This window comes from Strigops habroptila, chromosome Z (genome assembly GCF_004027225.2).
Source record: "Strigops habroptila isolate Jane chromosome Z, bStrHab1.2.pri, whole genome shotgun sequence".
NCBI lineage: Eukaryota > Metazoa > Chordata > Aves > Psittaciformes > Psittacidae > Strigops > Strigops habroptila.
Window position 1 is genome coordinate 50,234,607 of NC_044302.2, and position 20,947 is coordinate 50,255,553.

Consider the following 20,947-nt stretch of genomic DNA (forward strand, 5'->3'; position numbering starts at 1 on the left):
AAGGAAGAGAAATTATGATCAAGTGTTAAAACCAGCTTACTTCAAGCACGTTGGCACTGCCTGGGAAAGCTGTCACCAAACTTTTCTTTCCAAACAGCAGCAAAACTGTTCTCTGTATGTATCCAGCATTCTAATTCAGGCACTCAGCCTAACACTGCATCTTCAGTAACAAGTCTCCATGGTACATATTTAACTTACTGGTTTTATTTCATAGTCCTGTTATTGTCACTCCTTCATTTTCACATCTTTATTTTTCTGTTTATGCTCCTTCTATTCTCTTGCCTGTTACCTGTATGTGGAAATAGTCATCCAAATTCTGCGAATCCAACTATAGCACAGGACATAGCTTATTTACTGTTGTGCAATATCACAATAAGGAGTTGGAGTGATTGCCCTCCCTGACGCCAATGCAACAAGAACCAAATTCAACAATGTTCTACTTAGTCTTCTTTGTACATCTTCAATGTAAAATATAGCAAAACATCTTTCAATTAAGGAGGTAAAACTAATCAAGTGCATTTATAGACAATTTTCAATGAGATGTAAACCTACATGTCTCTCCAAACTGAGAGATGATAATTCTATTCAGAACCTGGTTTGGCACTACCACTTATGCTAGTGTGGTATTATTAAATATGGCAGTGATAGCTCTTTCACTCCATGGTCTTCATGTTCATGTATAACCCCTTTTTCTTCTTTCTTTCCCCATCCCAAACAACTTCCAGTAATTAGAAAAATAGTGCACTATATTCTGTGCTTACAAACATGAAATTTTACCTCACAAGGCAGGAAGAAATCCTCGTCCTTTCTTTGCACACAGAAATGGGGTTTGAATATCTAGTTACAATTACACATGAATGCAAGGAATGGGTGAAGAAGCCTCAGTATTCCTGAAGGACTATCCTTGCCACAGTGAAGTTGCCTCTAAGATTTACAAATGTCAGTACCAATGTTCATACTAAACCAATCATGAGCAGGCTTTGGTTTCACAGTTCTGGCTGTTTAGGGATGAAACAACAGGCAGTTTTATTTACGAGGCAGACAAACTCAGACATTTTACACTCAATGGCAGCTGAAGGTACATGAAATATTCCTAGACATTAAGATTCATTAGACAAGCCCCCTCCATGACGTATTTTAATAAAAATCCTTTTTAAAAGGATGTAACTCCATTAATGACAGCTCAACACTGTCTCGGACTGAAATACTATTTGATCTCCATGTAGTGCCACTGGTTCTATTAGAATAACAGGGATGAATAAGAAGGCAGAGATTACCAGCCCCTATAATGTAATCATTTTACATTTATCTTCTACCTGTGATTACGTTCTACAGGACAAAGATTTTTTCCCAGTGCTACTATTTATTTATGTTATCTCATTGTAAACACCACTGCAGTAATATCATTGGACAGACCGAGACTATATCACAACAGAACTTCTAATCTATTCTTGTAGAAAGCTGTGCTCCTGAGGAACTGTGCTACTGTGTGCTGATAAGAAATCTGTTGTGGAACTACTGCAGCTACTTTATGCCTCTGGTAAGTGCTAATCAATTGGTTCTATGTTTGTAGTGGGAAACAGGAGGGATGCATAGTAAAGGACAGTTTTACTCAGTTCTGAATATATACATTTGCACTGAACTTTCTCTCCTGCAGCAGGAACAATCAATATCTCTCGCCTCCCATATACACATAATTTTTAGCTGCAACACACACTTGCCACAGCTAGAGAAGGAATGTTAGGCATAGCGCATAGGGGCTTTTAAAAGAGTGGATGCTTATTTTTAGTGCTCCCAACTTTCCTATTAAATAGCAACCAAATGTGTGCTTTTCAGGCACATCACCTAGTTGATATGGTATAAAGGTAAACTGTAAACTAATTGAGGCTTGAGGGTCTTTTAAATAATGCAGACATTTGGTTTAAGTGTTGTTTTTATAATTTACTGAATTTTTGAATTTCAAACACTTGCATAGAAGGAAGAATAAGACTATTACATCTGTACTATGTACTTTTGAAGATTTGATGTTATTGATTGAAACTCAGTACACAAACACTTTTAATATGATTCTGTGATTCTACAATTAATCATCCCTGTGTGACTAATTTAGCATTATTTTTTAAACTATATAATCAGGTTACGTACACATGAATTGTACGTAGTAACGTCATAAATTCTTCTGAAACCTTCTGAAATCCTCAAGGAAACATGACAACAAAGCCAAATACATTTAATCTCTTTACAGCATTTATTTCATAAATACCTTCAGGTAGATTTCTCTTTTAACCTTTTGCAGTTCTTAATCCAGTTAATATGAGGCATCTGTTCATATGGATAAATAGCATGTCATGCAAAGGAAAATAATCTATAAAGTCTCAACTACTGGTCAACGGCCATGTTTGTTCTTTTTTTTTTAATGTAGTTTCTACTTTTAAAGATAGGTGTTTCATTGTAGCATGTCTTTTGGTTATTTTGGCCAATTACCATTGTTTCTTAAATACACAGTTGAGCATTTGACATGGAAAGGCAGAGTCCTTTTAGAAAATAGTACCGCTTTGTTAGTCTCAGTGGAACTCAACCAGGATGCCAGAAGCTGCCCACGCAGAATTGTTGTTGGACTGAAGCCTTGATGAATGGCTTCATGCTATGGAGTATGAACTGTTATCTCCATTATTAAAGCACTGAAGAATCTTCTGCTGTCAGTACTTCTGTATGTTAAGTAAAGCTTGTTCATCGTAATATGTAGTTTCTTCAAAACTAGATTATTTTCACAAGTCATAGAGATAGAATAAAAGACTACTTCATAATTTTTTCCCCACATGCAATTGTCCCATCCAGAGACCCTTAGCCTCACTTGAATGATGACATGCCTAAACAGTGTTCACATATTTCAGAATTACAATCTAAAATCTCTTTCTTTTAAAATTTCAGAAAGTGTCATTTTTAGGTTAGCTTAAGGCAAAACAAAATTACAACCAACTCTATATGCTGTGTTCAAGTGATAACCTAAACATCCTGTAGTACTCTTAGGAGCCTGATATTGGGAAAAGCGCTGTTGGAGAGAAAAGCAGAGAGGTCTCTTTCAAAAAAATGTTAAGTGAGGCAATACCCAATCATTCTGCAACTTCCAGGATTACAAATACTGGAAGTTGCAGCTGCCAAATACTGGAAACACATTGTAAAGGAGAACAGAGCAGGCAAGCTCGCTTTGGTCCTGAAGCAGATGACATGCACATTTTAAGAGGTTGTTAGGGAAGATGGCTCTTGGTTCTAAGAATTAGGTAGTAAAATGGACGAAAGGACAAAATTGAGAGACTGCGTTTAAGTCACTTCATTTTCAAGAAAGAAATACTGCAGGCCTGAAAAGAAATTAACAGAAGCAATGAATCTTCTATTCTGTGGTGCACAAGTCCAGAGAGACACACTGTCTTACTGCCACCAGTGTGCAAAATTCATTATGCAGATTAAATGCACTACTGCTTCCCTTTTATTCTAAGAGCTACCTTGGGAATGGCAAAGGAACAGGAATGCTTGACAAGACTTTCTACAGGAAAGGGGCAGGAAAGAGGATTTTACTAAGACTTACATGACCTTCTTTGGCTTTTGGAATTATAATGTCACAACTACCACTACCAAGTTTGAGCTCTTGGTAACAGCCTCTAGTTTTAAGAATCCATGACCATTTTAGCATTATAGAGGTAAGATGTGCTTCCCTTTCTGTTCCACCCTCATGCTGGTGTTTTGACATTTAATTTCTATAATTTTCATGTTTTCTTTTTATTCTTAAAGAGCAGCAACTTTTTGCACTGAGATAAAAAACGATGTAGGAATCTAGCCCTCTGGTGACCTGCTTGTGCACTGCACCTCCCTGCAAGCACTCTGGCTAGCAGGGAAGGTTGAACCATCTCTGTCTATCCAGGACACAGCCTGTTTTCAGTCCTCGCGCTTTCCATCTCAGATTCTTACTACATGCATGTTCGTGTTTTTCCTTGGCTGAGAAACGTACATATCTCCTAATCCCTTAGTTTGTAGGCCAGCTGAATGCAGTTCCTCTGAGTGCCAGCCACGTGCTCGATTTGTTAATCTACACTGCTTAATAACCATTAAACATTAACGATCACCTTTGTTGAGAGGAGGAGATGGATGATTGTCATTTGAATAGGTCTGCACCTATTCAAAGAACTCAGGTAACAGAGGGGATTAGGTCATTTATATACCTCGCAAGAATGCACAGAAAGTCAGTCTTTGTCCTGCTGATCTGCCTACATTTTACAGTCTTTGGTTTGTACAAAAGCAACAGATATCGTGTGATCTTAATGCGCTGACGTGTAGGAATGGAACTCTGACCTCCAACAAACCCATCCTATTCACTGAGCAGAACAGTACTTATTCCAGCCTGCAAAATGCACAAATCTCAGGGAAGACTGCAGTTCTATTCTTATATCTTGATTATGTAAAATCAAAACCTAATGCTAGATTAGGATACATAAACCAGATCAAATCTCAAATAAGAAGCAGCTTCAAAGGTCAGAGATGTACTAGCCTGAACTCAGCATAGTTTTTGGATCAACATTAGTTAATTAATAATCTTACACATTATTTAAACTCAAATCCTTAGCGAGTGCTGCATATATATCCAAGTTTTCAGAGCGGTACAAGTAACAACACACTACCAAGCTCAAGATCCCATAAATCCCCATTATTCCCTTGAGGAATATTTAGCTAATAATTATCCTTTATGCAAATAGTGCAATGCCTAACTGAAGACTTTCACTCATTCCAACGTGCAAAAACAGAGCTGAAAATTCCTGTCAAAAAGCTATCCAGGTAAGAGATTTGTGTCCCCTCCCACAATTCTGAACTCAGGTTTTATTTGTTCTTCTTTTTCAAAGGTGCAAAACTGCCTCTTTTCAGTTATTTTACACACTGTTGTTGTTTTTTAAGTGTTTTTATTATTCTGTTCTTTATAAATATTGCTTATAAAGGTAGATACTGGGCAAAGGTTTGTAAAACATGTAGTCAGCAGCAATTGGTTTGGACGTAATCTTTCTTGAAACCCTGGTCTGAGAGTTCAAGACCAGCCATCTGGCTAGTTCTTATCTGTACTTAAAAAAAGTGGCGTATATGAAGCTTATCTGGTTCTCAAAGTATTAAATTATTGTTAAAATTGAGCATTTTCTTAGTGATTAAGTATAAAAGAGGGTTTCCAAAATATTGTCCTGACTGAGTATAGTAAACCCAAGATACCAGGGAATTCAACAAGAAAAAACATGAGAATGGGTTATCAAATAGTTTTTCTCTACAACAGCTTGATGGGACTAAATAAAGTCCAGAAAAACCACAGGGCAGACAACAGAGTTTAGTGTTTAGCTCTGTGACTGATGGCTAAGGTCTTAGAAAGCTGTCCTGAAAGATTTAAAAAAAAAAACCCAACCTAGACGTTCACTTTGGATCTGCTGCCTTTCCAAAAGCAGGAAGTGTGATTTTTAGGCATGTTCTTTGACCCCAGAGAAAATATCTTTTTAGTGGTCATGCCCTAGGACTCTCCAAAAGAATTACAGTGTCTTTCCACCAACTGGATGCCAGTATTTTGATCAGCGAGTTCTGGAACCCCTGATCAAAACCAGTCCCTGGAGAAACAGTGAAACTACTTGATCATCTATTTCCAAGGTCTGATCATTCCCAAGGACGACCTGATAGGCCAGCCTTAACAACAGCTGCTGGCTGGCTGTGTGAGTTCTGTTGTAGCCTGCTCATCACCTCTGGGATTGTTACCTGTCAGTGGCTGTCATCTTACCCACTGGGATACTGGACTGAGAATCCTCAGGAAAATATGCACTGAGTAACAGCTGCTGGTGAATGCGGGCATTTGAAAAAGAGCCTAACCTGCCTTGGAAATACTAGATCGATTGACAGCTGGAAATAGAGGTTCTGAGTTGTAGATTTTAATTAGAAATACACAAATCTAAAAGATTGCTTGACTCTCAGAATACCTGCTTAGTATAGTAGTATTAATTTGTAGAGGATTTAAGACTAATGTTTTGTCTTTCCTGGCTCATAGAAACCAACAAACTACAATATTTTTTCCTTTTTTACCTTTTTACTTTTGGATTAGCATAATGTTGAAACTCAACAGGAAAATTATTTGAAGTAAGAATATTTTGCCCACATATAATTAAAAAAAAAAATAATTGAGCCCATCAAGTTTAATGTGATTTTCCTAAAAAACACTGTAATGTTCTTTGCCTATAGCCTGAAAGCTTGCTTGGTCAGTGTTTAAATAAACGGCTTGGGTTGCTGGCACCTTGCTTAAGTCTGCTACAAGTACATCTAAGTCCTGGTGCTTTAAAGCCGAAAAGACATAGAGAAGCATTCATTTCACTTGTTCTGTTTTCTCACTTCATCATTTCTAAAACTCAGGTTATGTCGACATTTCTGTAATTCTGCATAACAAAAGCAGATTGATAAATCAAAGCAGTAGGTGCTGAAGAAATATACTATATGCATTTCAGAGTATTTTATTTCACATTAGTCATGTCCCACAGACTAAATGTCCTTATCAAATCTATTCAAATCCATCCAAAGCACCAATTGCTGGCTTGGGTTTTTATGCCATGATAAAGAATCAGAGTGCCCTGGGGCAGTGCTTCTGGGTACTTTCTTCTGAAAAAGTCTGGTTTTGCAAGCATGCCTCTGTACACTGAATCTATGCACCACAAATAAGGCTAATCAGGGATTTTTTTCAAACTCTGTTAATGCTCAAAACGAGACCACTAATGTAGTTATAGCCATTAGAGATCAAGCGAAAGGTTTCTTGCAGGCAGAAAAGGTTGCTCATATGGAAGATGAGTAGCATGAATAGTTCAACTAAACACCTACAAGTGTTTTAAATCAAATGCTTAGCTAACCTGGTGTCCTTAAAGTTTTTCTGTGATTTATGCAACAAAAATACAATGAAACTTCAGATGATAAATACAAAACCTGCTCTACCCACATGAGGTTTTAGCTGATTTTTCATAGCTCAAAATAGAGAAAACTGCAAGTACCACTTGGCATGAACTGTATGAACTGTAAGCTCTATCCTGACTTACACGTGAAATCACTGTTTCAGCAAAAGTGAGCAATTCTGCTATAGAGTCGTGATATACTGTCTGATTTCCACCCAAAATACAGCATTTAAGAGATCTCCTTAGCATAGTGAGGCAGGCTCACTCTGCCTACACTCTCTTGGGTTTTCTAGACATACAGCTGCAGATTTTCTGGTAGACAATCAAGACGTGGAGACAAAAGGATGCATTAGAATAAAGGTTTTTTGGGTTGTGCTGTTTCACAAAGAACAACTCATCCAGCCAGAATGGTTATGTGTGTACCAGCAGAAACTGCTTGTCAAGGAATCTGCAAAGAGAAGTACCACTGAACATATTGTGATGAATGTTTCCTCTCCTGCAGAGATATTTTGTCAAGTCAGGGGCATGGTTAAAAGACAGGAAGAAAGGTGGAACTAAAGCCAATTGGAAAGGCAGCAGTTTGTTTGGTTCAAATAGTCTTTGCTTTATTTCTCTTTTTCACAAGATAAACTGAGTCACTGCATCTAACTTAAAAGAATGAGCGGTTCAGATAGTGGTTCTGCTGAAGTAGGATTAAAAAACCCAACAAAACCTTTTTGCTTTTGCTCATATGGTCAAGGGCAACTTAAAAAAACTTCACTGTGAAGATTCCAAACATCACAATACAATTAAAAATAACCAAGATTACTTTTAATTGTAACAATATGGATCATACATATATATATGAATGTACACACCAGTAACTTTCACTTGTATTTGAAAAAGTTGAAAGTGTTGAAAAAGTTGAAAAAGTTCCAATATCAAAGTCAAACGCAATGAATAGACATGTTCTATGCTACACGCTGCTTCATCTGCACATCCTTGCTACGAACAGTTTTTTCAGCAAGTGATAGGAAGCCTTCACTTGAATAAGGTGCAAACATTATGTTCTGTGAAGCTCTAGGGGACGAAGGGGAGCCTGAAATAAGGCTTGTCCCTTCTAAACCACTTACGGACTAAGCTGAAAATGGGTTAGTTTGGTGAACCAGTAGAGGAATCTATTCTCGCTGACAGCCCTAGGGCTCCTGAATATTGCTGAAGTATTACCATTGCAGAAGGACAGTGGAGTATCTCAGTCCCAGAATCAGAAGACTGGAGTCTAGTCCTGTGCGCAGGAGTAGCCAGATCTACTCTCTATCCTTATGTCTTTGGAGCTGGCAAGAGCATTGGAAGCCCACAGCTTCCTGCTAGGCTGCACAAATATACAGAGGATAGCACGCAGCCACGGTGGAATCCCATCTCCTCCAGGTGAAGCAATGAAGTTATTAACTGAGCTACAGGCATCACAGCCTGAGAACTTTTGGGTTACACAGAAAAGTGTTTTGTTGGTAAAAACGTCCCTTCCACTACTCAGTGTGGCTTTACTATGTTCTAAAAGCAAAAAAGTCTAAACGTTAACAGTTTCTGGACAGCAATAACATCTCATTTTAGAGCTGTTTTACAGCTAGCATGTTCATTGACATGGATTCTGAAAATGTATGTAGGAGAATTAATGGTTATTTATAGGAAGGAAACCCTATTTTCAGGAGAAGAAAAGAATTATAGAAAATGACCTCCTGACAGCACTTTGCTGTGTTTTAGCTTGAACATATTTATTCCATCAGGAAGCTTTTTGATATTTGTCTAAAATGCATCAAGCCTGCTAAAAAGTTACATGCTTTATGTCATGGCTGAACCAAGGACACTTTATCATAACTAGTTTTCTTGTTTTTTCTTTTACAAAAACCGACTGTTCTGATTACCCAGTAAGGCAGTACAGCCGAGATATATATTACTAAATTATCATTCATACACAAGATCTTTTAACAGATTTCGAGAGAAATTATATATTGATAATTTTATGTATGAAAAACTATTATCACCCCTTAGGAAGCTGCACAGACAAGGCATATATGTGAATATTAATGGTTTAGGGTTGGGGTTTTTTGTAAACACAAGTTTACTTGCAAGTACACTGTGTGAATTTAGAGAGAGGCAGACAACAACTGTACAATTAAATGTAGAAGCCTAGTGTACAGAAGCCAATGCAAACTTTTTTATGTAGCCTATTAAAAGCACTCATTGAACACTGAAGTGCCCACTGGATTTTAAGTAAGTGGAACACAGGCAAAGTATTTATTTCTTGGCTGTCTAAATACACTTGGCTGTTAGAAGTGAGTGGCATTCAAATAGGACTTGCGGTCCTGAAGCACAAGCCTCTTATTCTCCAAACTAATTTAGGTAAGACAGAAGTGTTGGGGTTTTGCACCTGAAAAATTAGTGTCTTTATTCCAGTTGCTTGCATTCTGTATTTGATAGACTTTATAATTATAATCTCTTACATATTTCTCTTGGTGTCGTAACTTCTTTTATTTTCTCTCATCTTTGTATTCTAACAAAGACTAGATCCAACCTATTTCCTGTCCAAGCAGATCTTGCCTAGCATAACCACACAATACATTAGAGTCTAAAGTAAATTTGGCATTGCTGATAACAAATAGGCATCAATCTTTCTAAATAATTACATTAAATTGTAATTAGTTTCCCCTTATGACGGAAATAAACCTTACTTACAAACATAGAGAAACTTATACTGTGGGAGCTGAAAACTGTTTAGTGTAATGGAGATGGACAGAAATCTACTGATTTTTAAAAATACATTTAGACTACTAGGCAGCTCATTTTCAACTTGGACAATCAGTCTAAGGACATTTCTAACAAGAACCTCTTTTTTGCCTTTTACCAAATAATGAATTATGTACCTGGAACACATAAACATCCTGTTTCAAGTTGTGGTTAAACTTTGCACGGCCTTAGAAATCATGCTGTGTCATTTACAAGAACACCTGGAAACTTACGACTTTTGCACTAGTTACAGATATGTATCTTCTTATTGTTTAAAATCTGCTGGCAAAAGGTATTTGATAATATCTTAAAAAAAAATTCTCAGCAGGATAGACAGAAGACTTTATAGTAAGCCACTTTCTATTTGGAGGGCTACAGATCAAAAGCTTACAGGCTGTTGGACATCTATTCTTTTGCATATCAATTATGCTTCCAGTTGGACTCATAAGACTTTTATTTTTTCTCAGTTTGGAATTCTACACTTTAACTAGGTGTTACCAAACATTAACAAATTAAAACACTCTTCTTACCAACAAGAACAACAAAAAAGTATGACATTTACAAAGAGAATGATGACTTCTGTCACTGGAGTCTAAACTTATTATCGACTGTTAAAATCATTAAAATAGAATACTGTGCCAGCCAGTGTACTTCAAGTTTTAGGAAACTGATGGATATGGCTTCTGTTGCTAGATACTAAAAGGAGGAAGAAACAGCTTTTATTTGTAAATGAAGACAAGCTTTGACATTATATTGCATTGTCACACCTGGCACCAAAATTTTTGTTGCAGAGATCCTGGCTGTATGACACTGGCAGAGGCTGAGCTTCAGAAGTTCTTTCCTAGAGATTTTGCACACTGTAGTACTAGCACATACTCTTTTCTTTTAGGTCAGTGCGTCATTCCTTATCTCTCAGTACTCAGATATAAGCACCCACTCTTGGAAGTCTCTTCTTTCTTTCCACCGCAAACCAGAAGATTTGCCACTTGGCGTAGTCTTTTTGACATTTTCCATCTTCCTGCTCCTACTTTTATTTTTAAACAGGTTAAGGTAGGGTACTTGCATGTTACACTGTTTTGCCTCTCAGTCATGTCCCCATCTACTCCTAAATGATTTACGAATACACTAAGCCAATGTCAACTTTATTTGACAATTGAATAAAAATGCAGAGATTGAGTCTGGTGAAAACAGTTGTGTTCATAGAGGTAAGAGACACCAAAAGCACCTGCATCTGAAGAATACAAATTTTGCCAGTCCTTATGTATCAGAAAACTGACATGCAGGAGAACCATAGGAAACACTGCTGTGCTTGCTCTGCTGCCCACAGGATTATTTGTTGTATCGTAGTTGCTGGAGGCAAAGCTAGGGTAACTATGGGTTTAAACCTGAAAATACTAACATGTAGCACTCTTCTGAGATGGTAACAGATTCCATCCTCGCTTATGGTCCATATGTTCCCAAAGTGGTAGTTGTGAGGAGATGCTTATTTATTAATGGAAACAGCACATCATAACAATCTGCAATTCAACAGGTTTGTGCTATGTAACAGAAGTTTCTAAGAGTCCATCAATTGTTGTGTACAAATTTTTGGCTGAGACTAACTTATTGCTCTCCAGAAAACTCTGCTTTACAGGTTCTACCCGCAATTTTTTTCTCCTGTGCACTGAGCCACCTGCAGTGACAAATCACTATATCACATGTGAGTTCCACATCAATGACTACAAGATGCACTATTAGAAAGACGATAGCCTACCTCACTAGTGCATGTTTATTTCGTATAATCAAGCGCTGGCTTTGATCACAGAGACCTCTATGATGGAGCATTTGGAAGTGCTGTTGGAAATATTTGTTGTACAAATAAATTACTAATTTAACTCAAATTTTTCTTATTGGATTCAACTGAATGTACTCTTAAATGTCTGCGAGAAAGGGTCAATCTGCAGATTTACTTCTTATGTGTCACTGGAGCCCTGTGCTGGTGTTCTTGTTGGGATGGTGCTTCCTTAAAAGCACAGCCAGGTGACAAACTTTAAGCATTCAGGATCTGTGCTAGAAAAGCTTCATGACTTGCAACCTAATGGCCGTTTTCTTCACACTGCAGGAACACACACATGAAGTAAACACTGGGACAATGGAAAGACCACTTGAGGCTACCAGGATGGAAAACACCACTTCTGCCTGTGTTCTCATGGAAAGAAAGACTCATGTCAAGATTAACAGGAAACAAGTCATGCTAGCTAAGTTGAGGAAGAGCTGCTCCTGCACCCCAGAGAAGCTGAAGAACTTTCTCATGGACTTTCTTCCTGTTTTACGATGGCTTCCCAAATACAAGTGCAAAGAGTACATCTGGGGGGACGTTATGTCTGGCTTAGTGATTGGCATCATTTTGGTACCCCAAGCAATTGCCTACTCACTGCTAGCAGGTCTGAAGCCCATTTATAGTCTGTACACATCATTCTTTGCCAACATCATCTATTTCTTAATGGGCACATCCCGTCATGTCTCAGTTGGCATTTTCAGCTTGATAAGCTTAATGGTAGGACAAGTTGTGGACCGAGAACTTCTCTTGGCTGGGTTTGACTTGAATGATGATGCCTCACCAGCCTTGGGCGATAGCTCTCTGCAGAATGACACTCAGTCCAACACAACTGCCTTCAACCTCACAATTGCAGGGATGAATGCCGAATGTGGGAAAGAATGCTATGCTATTGGCATCGCTACAGCCCTGACATTTGTAGCTGGAGTGTATCAGGTAAGTTCTTGCTGACATCCAGAGACAAGGTGTGAAGTTCTTCAAGCTTCTTTGCAGGGCCTAAGCTTTGGTTTGACTCTCTTTCAATGAGAGATGCAACACCAGTTCACTTGAATGACTCTGAACTGTTTCCTCCAGGAAGCCTAACTGTAGGCAACTCATGAGGTAGGCAGTTTCCTTGGCTACTAGCAGGCACAGGTGAAAAAAAAGTCTTCTGCAAGACTGTTAACACTGTTTTGATACCCTGATGCGTCTTGGCCTTGCTGCTTTTGTGGGACCGTGAATCCAATACAGATCTTACCATGAGGGAAATTCCCAGGTAGCTGTGCACTTCAACAATGAAGAAATAATTGTGTTTTTTAGATACTTTATTAAAGGTGCAGACCCACTCATCTATTTCTACACAGGTTCAGAATGTGCTGCTGTGTTTCGCTGGTGGGTATTATGTTCTACTGAACTGCTGCCCAAAGATAATTCAGAAGCAGAAAAAACAAGAGAGGAAATAGACTGACTAACCTACTTTTCAGACAATACCTGTGCTGGACTTTTTGAGACTTATCAATGTGCTGCCTATCACAAAGATATCAAGAGAACACAGAAGTAAGCATGACAAACATACTTACCTAGTAATCGTATATATATATATACATGCATTAAGAGTGAGCTAGCTATCATCCTTTTTACTAAGGTCACATTTATGAACATCAAAATGCCCTTGTGAAGCTGCATTTTCCAAAGCCATCAAGGGAAGACAAAGCAACTAGTTATGCACAGTATCCTGGGAAAGTTTGTGATTTCTTCTGACACTTCTGACCTTAGGCATACCACAAAGGCTGTCAGTGCTCCACTTTCCCTACTGTTCACAGGGCTAAAATTACAAGCTGTTTAATATAACAGCCACTTCAGCGCCAATAAGTAGGCACTTAGCTGTTGTTATTCAAGTTGGCACAACCCTTAGCTGCTGTCATTCTAGTTCTCTTTACAAAGAAATGGCCATTAAGGTTTAACTTTATTCACTTTAAGACAGAGGAAAAAAAGGAAAATTGGTTTTGGTATAACAGAGGCAATTTTTTATCCACTGCTTTTTTACACAGGAAATAAAATTCAGACTAGACACTTCAGAGGAGTCACTTTAGAAAAATGTTTGATTGACCCTGTCTCAAACTCCTCATTCACTTCCTGGGTTTGTAGTATTCCACAATAGTAAAAGGAATCACGTGTTTTAAAAGCAGACTGGAAACATCAAGAATAATTCCTGTTTTGAGACTCAAATAGCCAAATGCTATCTGCCTCCAGCTAGTTCTCTTCCATCTGCATGTAATTATTTCCAGCACCATTTAAGGCTCATCCTTTTTTTGTTTGTTTGTTTTTTGTGTTTCCTCAGGTTCTAATGGGAATCTTTCGCCTGGGTTTCGTATCTATGTACCTATCCGAGGCTGTTCTAGATGGCTTTGCAACTGGTGCTTCCTTAACCATTTTAACAGCTCAAGTGAAGTATCTGATTGGAATAAAAATCCCACGTAGCCAAGGGCATGGGATGCTTGTTATTACCTGGATTAATGTTTTCCGGAACATTTCTGAGGCTAACATTTGTGATGTCATCACAAGTGCTATTTGTATCGTGGTGCTGGTTACTGCTAAGGAACTGGGAGATCAGTATAAGCATAAGCTGAAATTTCCTCTTCCTACAGAACTAGTAGTTATTGTTGTGGCAACACTGGTGTCACACTATGGGAAGTTAAATGAAGTGTATGCCTCCAGTGTTTCTGGAGCTATTCCTACTGGATTTATTCCTCCCAAGGTACCACCTTTCAACTTAATGCTCAGAGTCGCTATAGATGCTCTGCCTCTTGCCATAGTCAGCTTTGTCTTCACTGTATCCCTTTCTGAAATGTGTGCAAAGAAATATGCTTACTCTATCCGAGCCAATCAGGAAATGTTTGCTGTAGGGTTCTGCAACATCATTCCTTCTTTCTTCCACTCTTTTGCAACCAGTGCAGCTCTGGCAAAAACGCTTGTCAAAACATCTACAGGCTGCCAGACTCAAGTCTCTGGAGTAATTAGTGCAATGGTGGTTTTGCTGGTGCTGCTCTTCTTGGCACCTCTCTTCTACTCCTTGCAGAAGTGTGTCCTGGCTTGTATCATTATTGTCAGCCTCCGAGGAGCCCTGAGGAAGTTCCGAGATGTGCCAGCACGGTACCAGGTGAACAAGATGGACACATTTGTTTGGATTGTTACCACGTCTGCTTCCGCCTTGATCAGCACAGAAATAGGGCTGTTGGTTGGCATTGTTTTCTCCCTGTTATGCATCATTGTTCGGACACAGCGGCCACGGACAGCCCTGCTTGGTCAGATCCAAGACACCAACTTTTATGAGGATGATTTAGAATATGAAAATCTCTCTTCTGTTCCAAAGGTCAAAATATTCCGTTTTGAGGCCCCACTTTACTATGCAAATAAAAACTACTTCCTCAAGTCTCTATACAGATTGACTAACTTAGATCCTAACCTAGAAGTTGCTAGAAGGAAGAAATATAAGAAGGAAAAGCGGCATCTGAAAAAGGGAGATCACACAACTGCTAATGGGCTGGGTATTGGAGAAACCGCCCTGCAACTAGTTCCTAAGCAAACTGATTTCCAAGCTCTTGTTGTAGATTGCTCATCCATCTTGTTTTTGGACACCAGTGGAGTTAATACTCTAAAGGAAATCCTGAAAGACTACAAGGACTTGAACATTTCTGTTCTGCTGGCCTGCTGCAATCCCTCAGTGATAGACTCTCTGAAAAGAGGAGGCTACTTTGGGAAAGATTTTGGAAGTATGCAGGAAATGCTGTTCTACAGTATACATAATGCTGTACAGTTTGCAAAAGACCAAAAGCTTCCAGCAGATTGCTCAGTTTAATCCTATGTCTTCCCTGATGACTCACTACAAAAGTGACAGATAGAGAGGGGCAGTTTGCAATAATTAAATTATCAGACACACTGTTGGCTGTGTACAGCAATAGGCCTACAAGCCACTCTCCCCTGAAGAGGTCTGCTGTTTGTCAGATGCCACACAGAACAGCCACTGGAGATGCAGTGTAGGACAGGGATGGAACAGCTTGGATTATATTACCTGCACCTTCACTTCGAAATGCAGGTGGTGTGCAATAGGGCAGTTTGGGATTGACTGCCCCCTTGTGCCATGATCGTGTGTGACCATATACATCATATGTGTGTGATCATATACATCATGAGACTGCTGTGCTGTAAGATCTGCCCAGTGCCAGTTGACTCTCACAGTGTTTCAATGGCTGGTGAGTTTTAGGAGGGCTAAGCCATCTCCATAAAAATGCAATTAATCTAGAATCTTGGACACATAACAGCTTAAATTCCGGCTTGCAAGGTCTTGCCCCTTCCAGCATTCTAGGTATGCTCCCGAACAACTCCCACTATTTAGATACAAACAAAATGCACAAAATCCTGTGGAATGTAGCATGTCTCTCCACCTTGATTACATAGGCTTAATGACACAACCTGCCACAGAAGAAACCATGAGCCACCACTGGTTCCTCTCAAAACCATCATTTCCAAAAATTACTGCTGGAATCACTTGTGTTATTGGCTTCCATTTGCGGTAATTCGTTACTGAAGGTTGTGAAATCCTTAACGATGCTGGAAGAAGTATGACTCTGCTGCACAATTTTTTAACTAGTAAGGGGATAAACAGAAAAATTAATGGCTTTATTTTGCAGTCACACAGTTACCCATGTAGTTGTACCATCCTGTAAAAATAAGTTGCCTCTGGTGGGCACATGCAATTCCAGGGACAAATAAGGACTATCAAATATAAAACCTTAGAACTGTGATTCATCTTAGCATGCTTTTTCCTACCACTGCCTGCCTGGGTGCAAACAGAAACAGAAGAAAAGAGGGTAGGACGGGAAGATAAATCTGTGATCTGCCTAAAAGGGGATTAATGGGTCAGTCAGAACTGCCTGGCTGGTCTTCTCTAATGCAGTGCTAATGAAGCTTTAGAGTAGCGTACCTGGGCCAAGTAAAGGGAGCAATACTTGGCAAGTTGTGTATGCCCGTATGCTGGAAAAATTCCACCACTGTTTGTACATAATACATGTATTTATCTTTTTTTCCTCCTATCATATTATTCTTTGATTTAAAGTCCACTAAACCATGTTTTACAGGGCTGGGTTACTTTCTACCATAATTTGCATTAACTGCTGTTCATTCTGCTTTGTGTCAAATGATACCCCCAGAGTCAGTTGTACTGTTACATATACATGTTCTCTCTCTACAGACAAGCTTATATTTAGATTTTGATTGTAACACAGTTAGCACTCAGTGTTCCAGCCTAAAGCATTGGCAGAACATCCTCTCTCATACTCAAACTTGTAATTACCTGCACAAAAGGTAGGACAGCTGCCCTATCTTTCTCTCCTTAATCATGGCTGGTTCACACACAGCACCAAGCACAGAAGGGAATTCTACCACAGCTGTGCCTCTTACAAATAGCAGACTCTAGAATAGGTTCCATGTATGCAGATGCCATTTCTCTGCTGTGTCATTTAAAATAACAAGTCAGGTCAACATACCATGTGACTTGCTTATTTCAACTTTTCAGGTCACTGAATGAAAGAACACTCAAACTGAGGCTCTCCAGGTGCCCTACAGCCTGTCTGGCTCTCAAGAGCAAGTATTTTGTTAAAGTAAAAGACAAAATAAAAAACCTCTTCACAGGTATTGAGAATAGCACAATATTAGGTAAGTGACTCAATGCTGACATTTTCATGCACTCATTATAAAAAAGCCTATCAGCTGCACACTGTTAGTACTGCCAGAGCAGTGAAACCTGACAGAAATGTCTGTCAAGAGATTAAAGGATTAACATTGGCAGCATTTTTCTGCCATAAAAGATTCTAATTCCATTATTCTTTAAATTGCTGACTTGGTATAACTACCTTCTCTCTGTTACACATGCAAATGGGCAGAGCCCAAGGACAAAGTACTGCTTTGTGTTCGCTTTTGTTTGTAACAAATCTTTGATCAGGAATATCTCTTTTAAGGTTCTGCTAGGGCCTAGCATGAGGAAGTGGGTTTGCAGGAGTTACTGCCAGACAACATCAATATAGACACTCTTAGGCTGTTAAGCCAAAGCAAGCTGTCATTTGAAGTCAAAACTGTGTCAGTACGAAAGAACATATGTCCTAACAATTTAGACTTCTTTTATCTTCATGGATCAAACTATCAGCCTACAATATAAAGGAAAAAATGCAAAAAAAAGCTTTTACTCTACATGATTCTCATTTTAAAAGAGAGATAAAAAAAAAAAAAAGATATTCCAGTGCTAATGAAGGTGTATCCTTGCAACAGTCTGTGGAAAAAAGTGAAGAGAGGTTGCCCATCTCTTATCCAGCAGGCTGACAAATTAGAAGTCAAAAGTCTCTTTTTCATCATATTTATTGTAAGACTGGCACCAAAGGATACCCAAGCAGAGAAACTTGGCAATGCATAAGAGAGGGTGTAAGGTTTAAGACTTTTACTAGGAAGAAACATTAGACCAGAAGAAACCATAAGAACAGTTTTACATTTCTGTTTCGTTGGCAGAGCTGACTCACAATTAACTTGTTTGTGTAGAACAATGTCAAACACAGCAGGGAAACAGCTTTCAGTGCTATGATGTGGTGATGCTGGGAGACTGTAAATTATATCTAAGGAGTATGTAGAAGGTAACTAAAAAAGCAAGCTTTTTTTTTCTGGCACAGTTATGTTTCCTATACTGCTTTACACAAAGATTAAGTGTATGAAGACTGAAGATGTTAAAAACTGCTGATACTCTTCCCTCCCATTTTACCAGGAACTAGGTACTGTGACTTGGAGAGGAGCTGGGGATAGGCTTGTAATTCCAACTAGGTTAATACTAATGTTGAAATAAAATCATTATATGCCTTTTAGGAAAAGTTATATCCATCATGTAGATTGACTATATTTCTGTTCACTGTGGTGCCCTGTATAAATCACGTATCCAACAAACTTTAGTACTGCTACGTAACAATAGGAAAGGGTTCTTAACTTGCAGACTGTGTGGGTCCTATGCAGCTGGCAAAGAGCTGGGAATTTTCACCTCAAACTCTCCTGATGACTGGTGCAGCATGTGTGGTCTAGGTGTCAAAATGGCTGTATTTATCAGCACTGGTAGCTAACAACTAGGGAACTGTCCAGTCCATGACACATACTTTGGATTCTACGATAACCATGAATATTCCTGTGTCACATGACCTAGAGGTAAATGTGTGCTTTTGGTTGGAAAATAAAACTAGCAGTTCTTTGAAACAGTTTGCTTTGTGGTATACTTTCATGGGTGGTGAAATAACAGGATAACTTGGAATAAAGAAAAAGGTGTTTGCTTACCTGATAGCAACTAATTCCAACAACCAGTGAATTCGAACTTGTTCAATGCCACCATGTGGAACAGAAGAAATGTAGGCAAGGTTGATCTCTTGGTCTTTGCTCAGGTCAAATAGGTCAGCACGGCTGTGAGGTAAAGGAGGGCTTCAGGGAAGGAAGGATAGAAAAGAAACAATACATTGCAACATCAACTAGTAGCTCCTGGGTATCCAAAGATACCTATGCTAGGTCCCTGCACCACCAAAGATCACCCCTGGCTTGAGGAGCACTGTCTAACATAGAATCATAGAATGGTTTGGGTTGGAACAGACCTTAAGATCATCCAGTTCCAGCCCCCCTGCCATGGGCAGGGACACCTCACACTAGACCATGTCACCCAAGGCTCTGCCCAACCTGGTCTTGAACACCGCCAGGGATGGAGCATTTACCACTTCTTTGGGCAACCTGTTCCAGTGCCTCACCACCCTCACAGTAAAGAACTTCTTCCTTATATCTAATCTGAACTTCCCATGTTTAAGTTTAAATCCATTACCCCTCGTCCTATCACTACAGTCCCTGATGAAGAGTCCCTCTCCGGCATCCTCGTAGGTCCCCTTCAGATACTGGAAGGCTGGTATGAGGTCTCCACGCAGCCTTCTCTTCTCCAGGCTGAATACTGACACAGCAAAATGGGGTTGCAGGTTATGTGGGGCTAGTAGTTTTGCAAAGCAGGAACACAACTCGGGTCCATCTCATTGCTATGCTCAAAAGAAAGTATTACGAGCAATCATTCCTACACAGATAGCAACCTTGGGCAGCAGTGGCCTGAAGAAGCCATACAGTGGCAGCCATCTTGTCTCTGAGTAACTAATGATAAAGGACTTCAGGGTCTTTTAGGCTTTGGAATGCAAGTCAGACTTGCTGAGGTTTGTAGTAAGACAAACATGGACTTGATCTTCCTGCTGAAGTCCATGCAATGACATCAATTTTTGCTCTGCTGTGGAAGCTACACTTGTAGGAAGAAGAATTAGATCCTCACAGCCTACCCATTCTTTGGCCATGTTCAAGGCAGTTAAAAATCATCTCCCTGAGATTTCTTCAAGTCACACAAGTGAGACCGAGAAGTTACTAATTCCACTCTCACTAAAAATGTATCAGCTAAATTGGGTCTTTTTAATTTTTCCAGTAGATAAGGACCATGCTAACTGTCAGTTTTTGAAGGAGTGCTTTCCTGCTACTCTGAGATTCAAATCCGCTTCAGTTCAAGCAGTGGCAAAGATAAAAGTCATGGCATAAAGCATTCACATATTTTTGCTTAGTGCACTCTGAAATTCACACTAAGCTATAGAGAAATCTAGCTGAAACCAACATGAGATACAAAAGAAAGCTGGCAGAAGAGTGCATTTTGTTAGTGGTAGCACCAGCACCTGTCCTTTCCTGTTCTGAGTAGAACATGCCCATCCAAGAGATCATCAAGCCTTGCTCCCAGATTTGATCAGCTGCTGATCTATGACTGTGCCTTTGTTCAACTGTCTGAAACCGTGATTATTAAAGAAGCTTTAACAACTGGAACCCAGCTATGTCACAGTGTGAGCCTGCAAGAGAGCTGGGATCCTACCTTGAGAAATACCACTGTTGTCCAGGTGTCATAACTGAATAGCTGCTGACACATGGAGAGCCTCTGCTGCTCCTCCTCCACCTTCCCCTCACATGCTTTTCATGTTTGCAGTTTTCCAAAGTTTCTTTACACAATTAAAATCACAGGTGTTTCTTAGGCTGCAGCTTAAATAGGCAAAACATACTATTCTTTAAGACAGTTTTCATTAATGTTTCCTAACATTACAAGTGAACGTTAAAACAAAAAAATGAAACGGCCAAAGGGGAAAAAAAAAAAAAAAATCTAGACAGTTGAAACATTTCTCTTCATCTGAATGCCTTTTAGATCCTGTTCTGTTTTCCCACTGACATGGAAAATTAATGGAAAATTTTTCAACTTTTGTCTTAGGCTATCTTTATGCATTATACAAAAAAAGTACACACACTCCTTTTCATCCAAAGCACTCATTGCAGATTCCTCCATCCCTGATGTTAAGTCTTCTTCCTG

General features: G+C 39.2%; 3 protein-coding genes across 7 annotated transcripts in view; 2 read left to right on the plus strand and 1 right to left on the minus strand.

Moving 5' to 3' along the window:
- SLC26A1 (solute carrier family 26 member 1) overlaps positions 1–18,791 on the plus strand; it is a 36,900-nt gene extending 18,109 nt beyond the window's left edge. For both annotated transcript variants that reach the window (XM_030512823.1, XM_030512824.1), the window contains 3 exons: positions 1,458–1,540; positions 11,812–12,462; positions 13,847–18,791. In XM_030512823.1, coding sequence (XP_030368683.1) covers positions 1,458–1,540; positions 11,812–12,462; positions 13,847–15,364 — 2,252 coding nt within the window. In that variant the 3' untranslated portion in view covers positions 15,365–18,791. The remainder of the gene's footprint in view (positions 1–1,457; positions 1,541–11,811; positions 12,463–13,846) is intronic.
- The window catches only part of IDUA (alpha-L-iduronidase), a 43,502-nt gene that overhangs the window by 21,620 nt on the left and 935 nt on the right, over positions 1–20,947 (minus strand). For 3 of the 4 annotated variants that reach the window (XR_003995147.2, XM_030512825.1, XM_030512827.1), the window contains exon 2: positions 18,868–19,008. Coding sequence is in view for 3 of the 4 variants with exons in the window: in XM_030512825.1 (XP_030368685.1) it covers positions 18,868–19,008 (141 nt within the window). In the remaining variant the exon portion in view is untranslated. The remainder of the gene's footprint in view (positions 1–18,867; positions 19,009–20,947) is intronic. The other variant, XM_030512826.1, reaches the window with a different exon arrangement.
- The window catches only part of CHRNA6 (cholinergic receptor nicotinic alpha 6 subunit), a 45,521-nt gene continuing 26,049 nt past the window's right edge, over positions 1,476–20,947 (plus strand). Inside the window, exon 1 of the mRNA XM_030512829.1 lies at positions 1,476–1,540. The gene's annotated coding sequence lies outside the window, so the exon portion shown is untranslated. The remainder of the gene's footprint in view (positions 1,541–20,947) is intronic.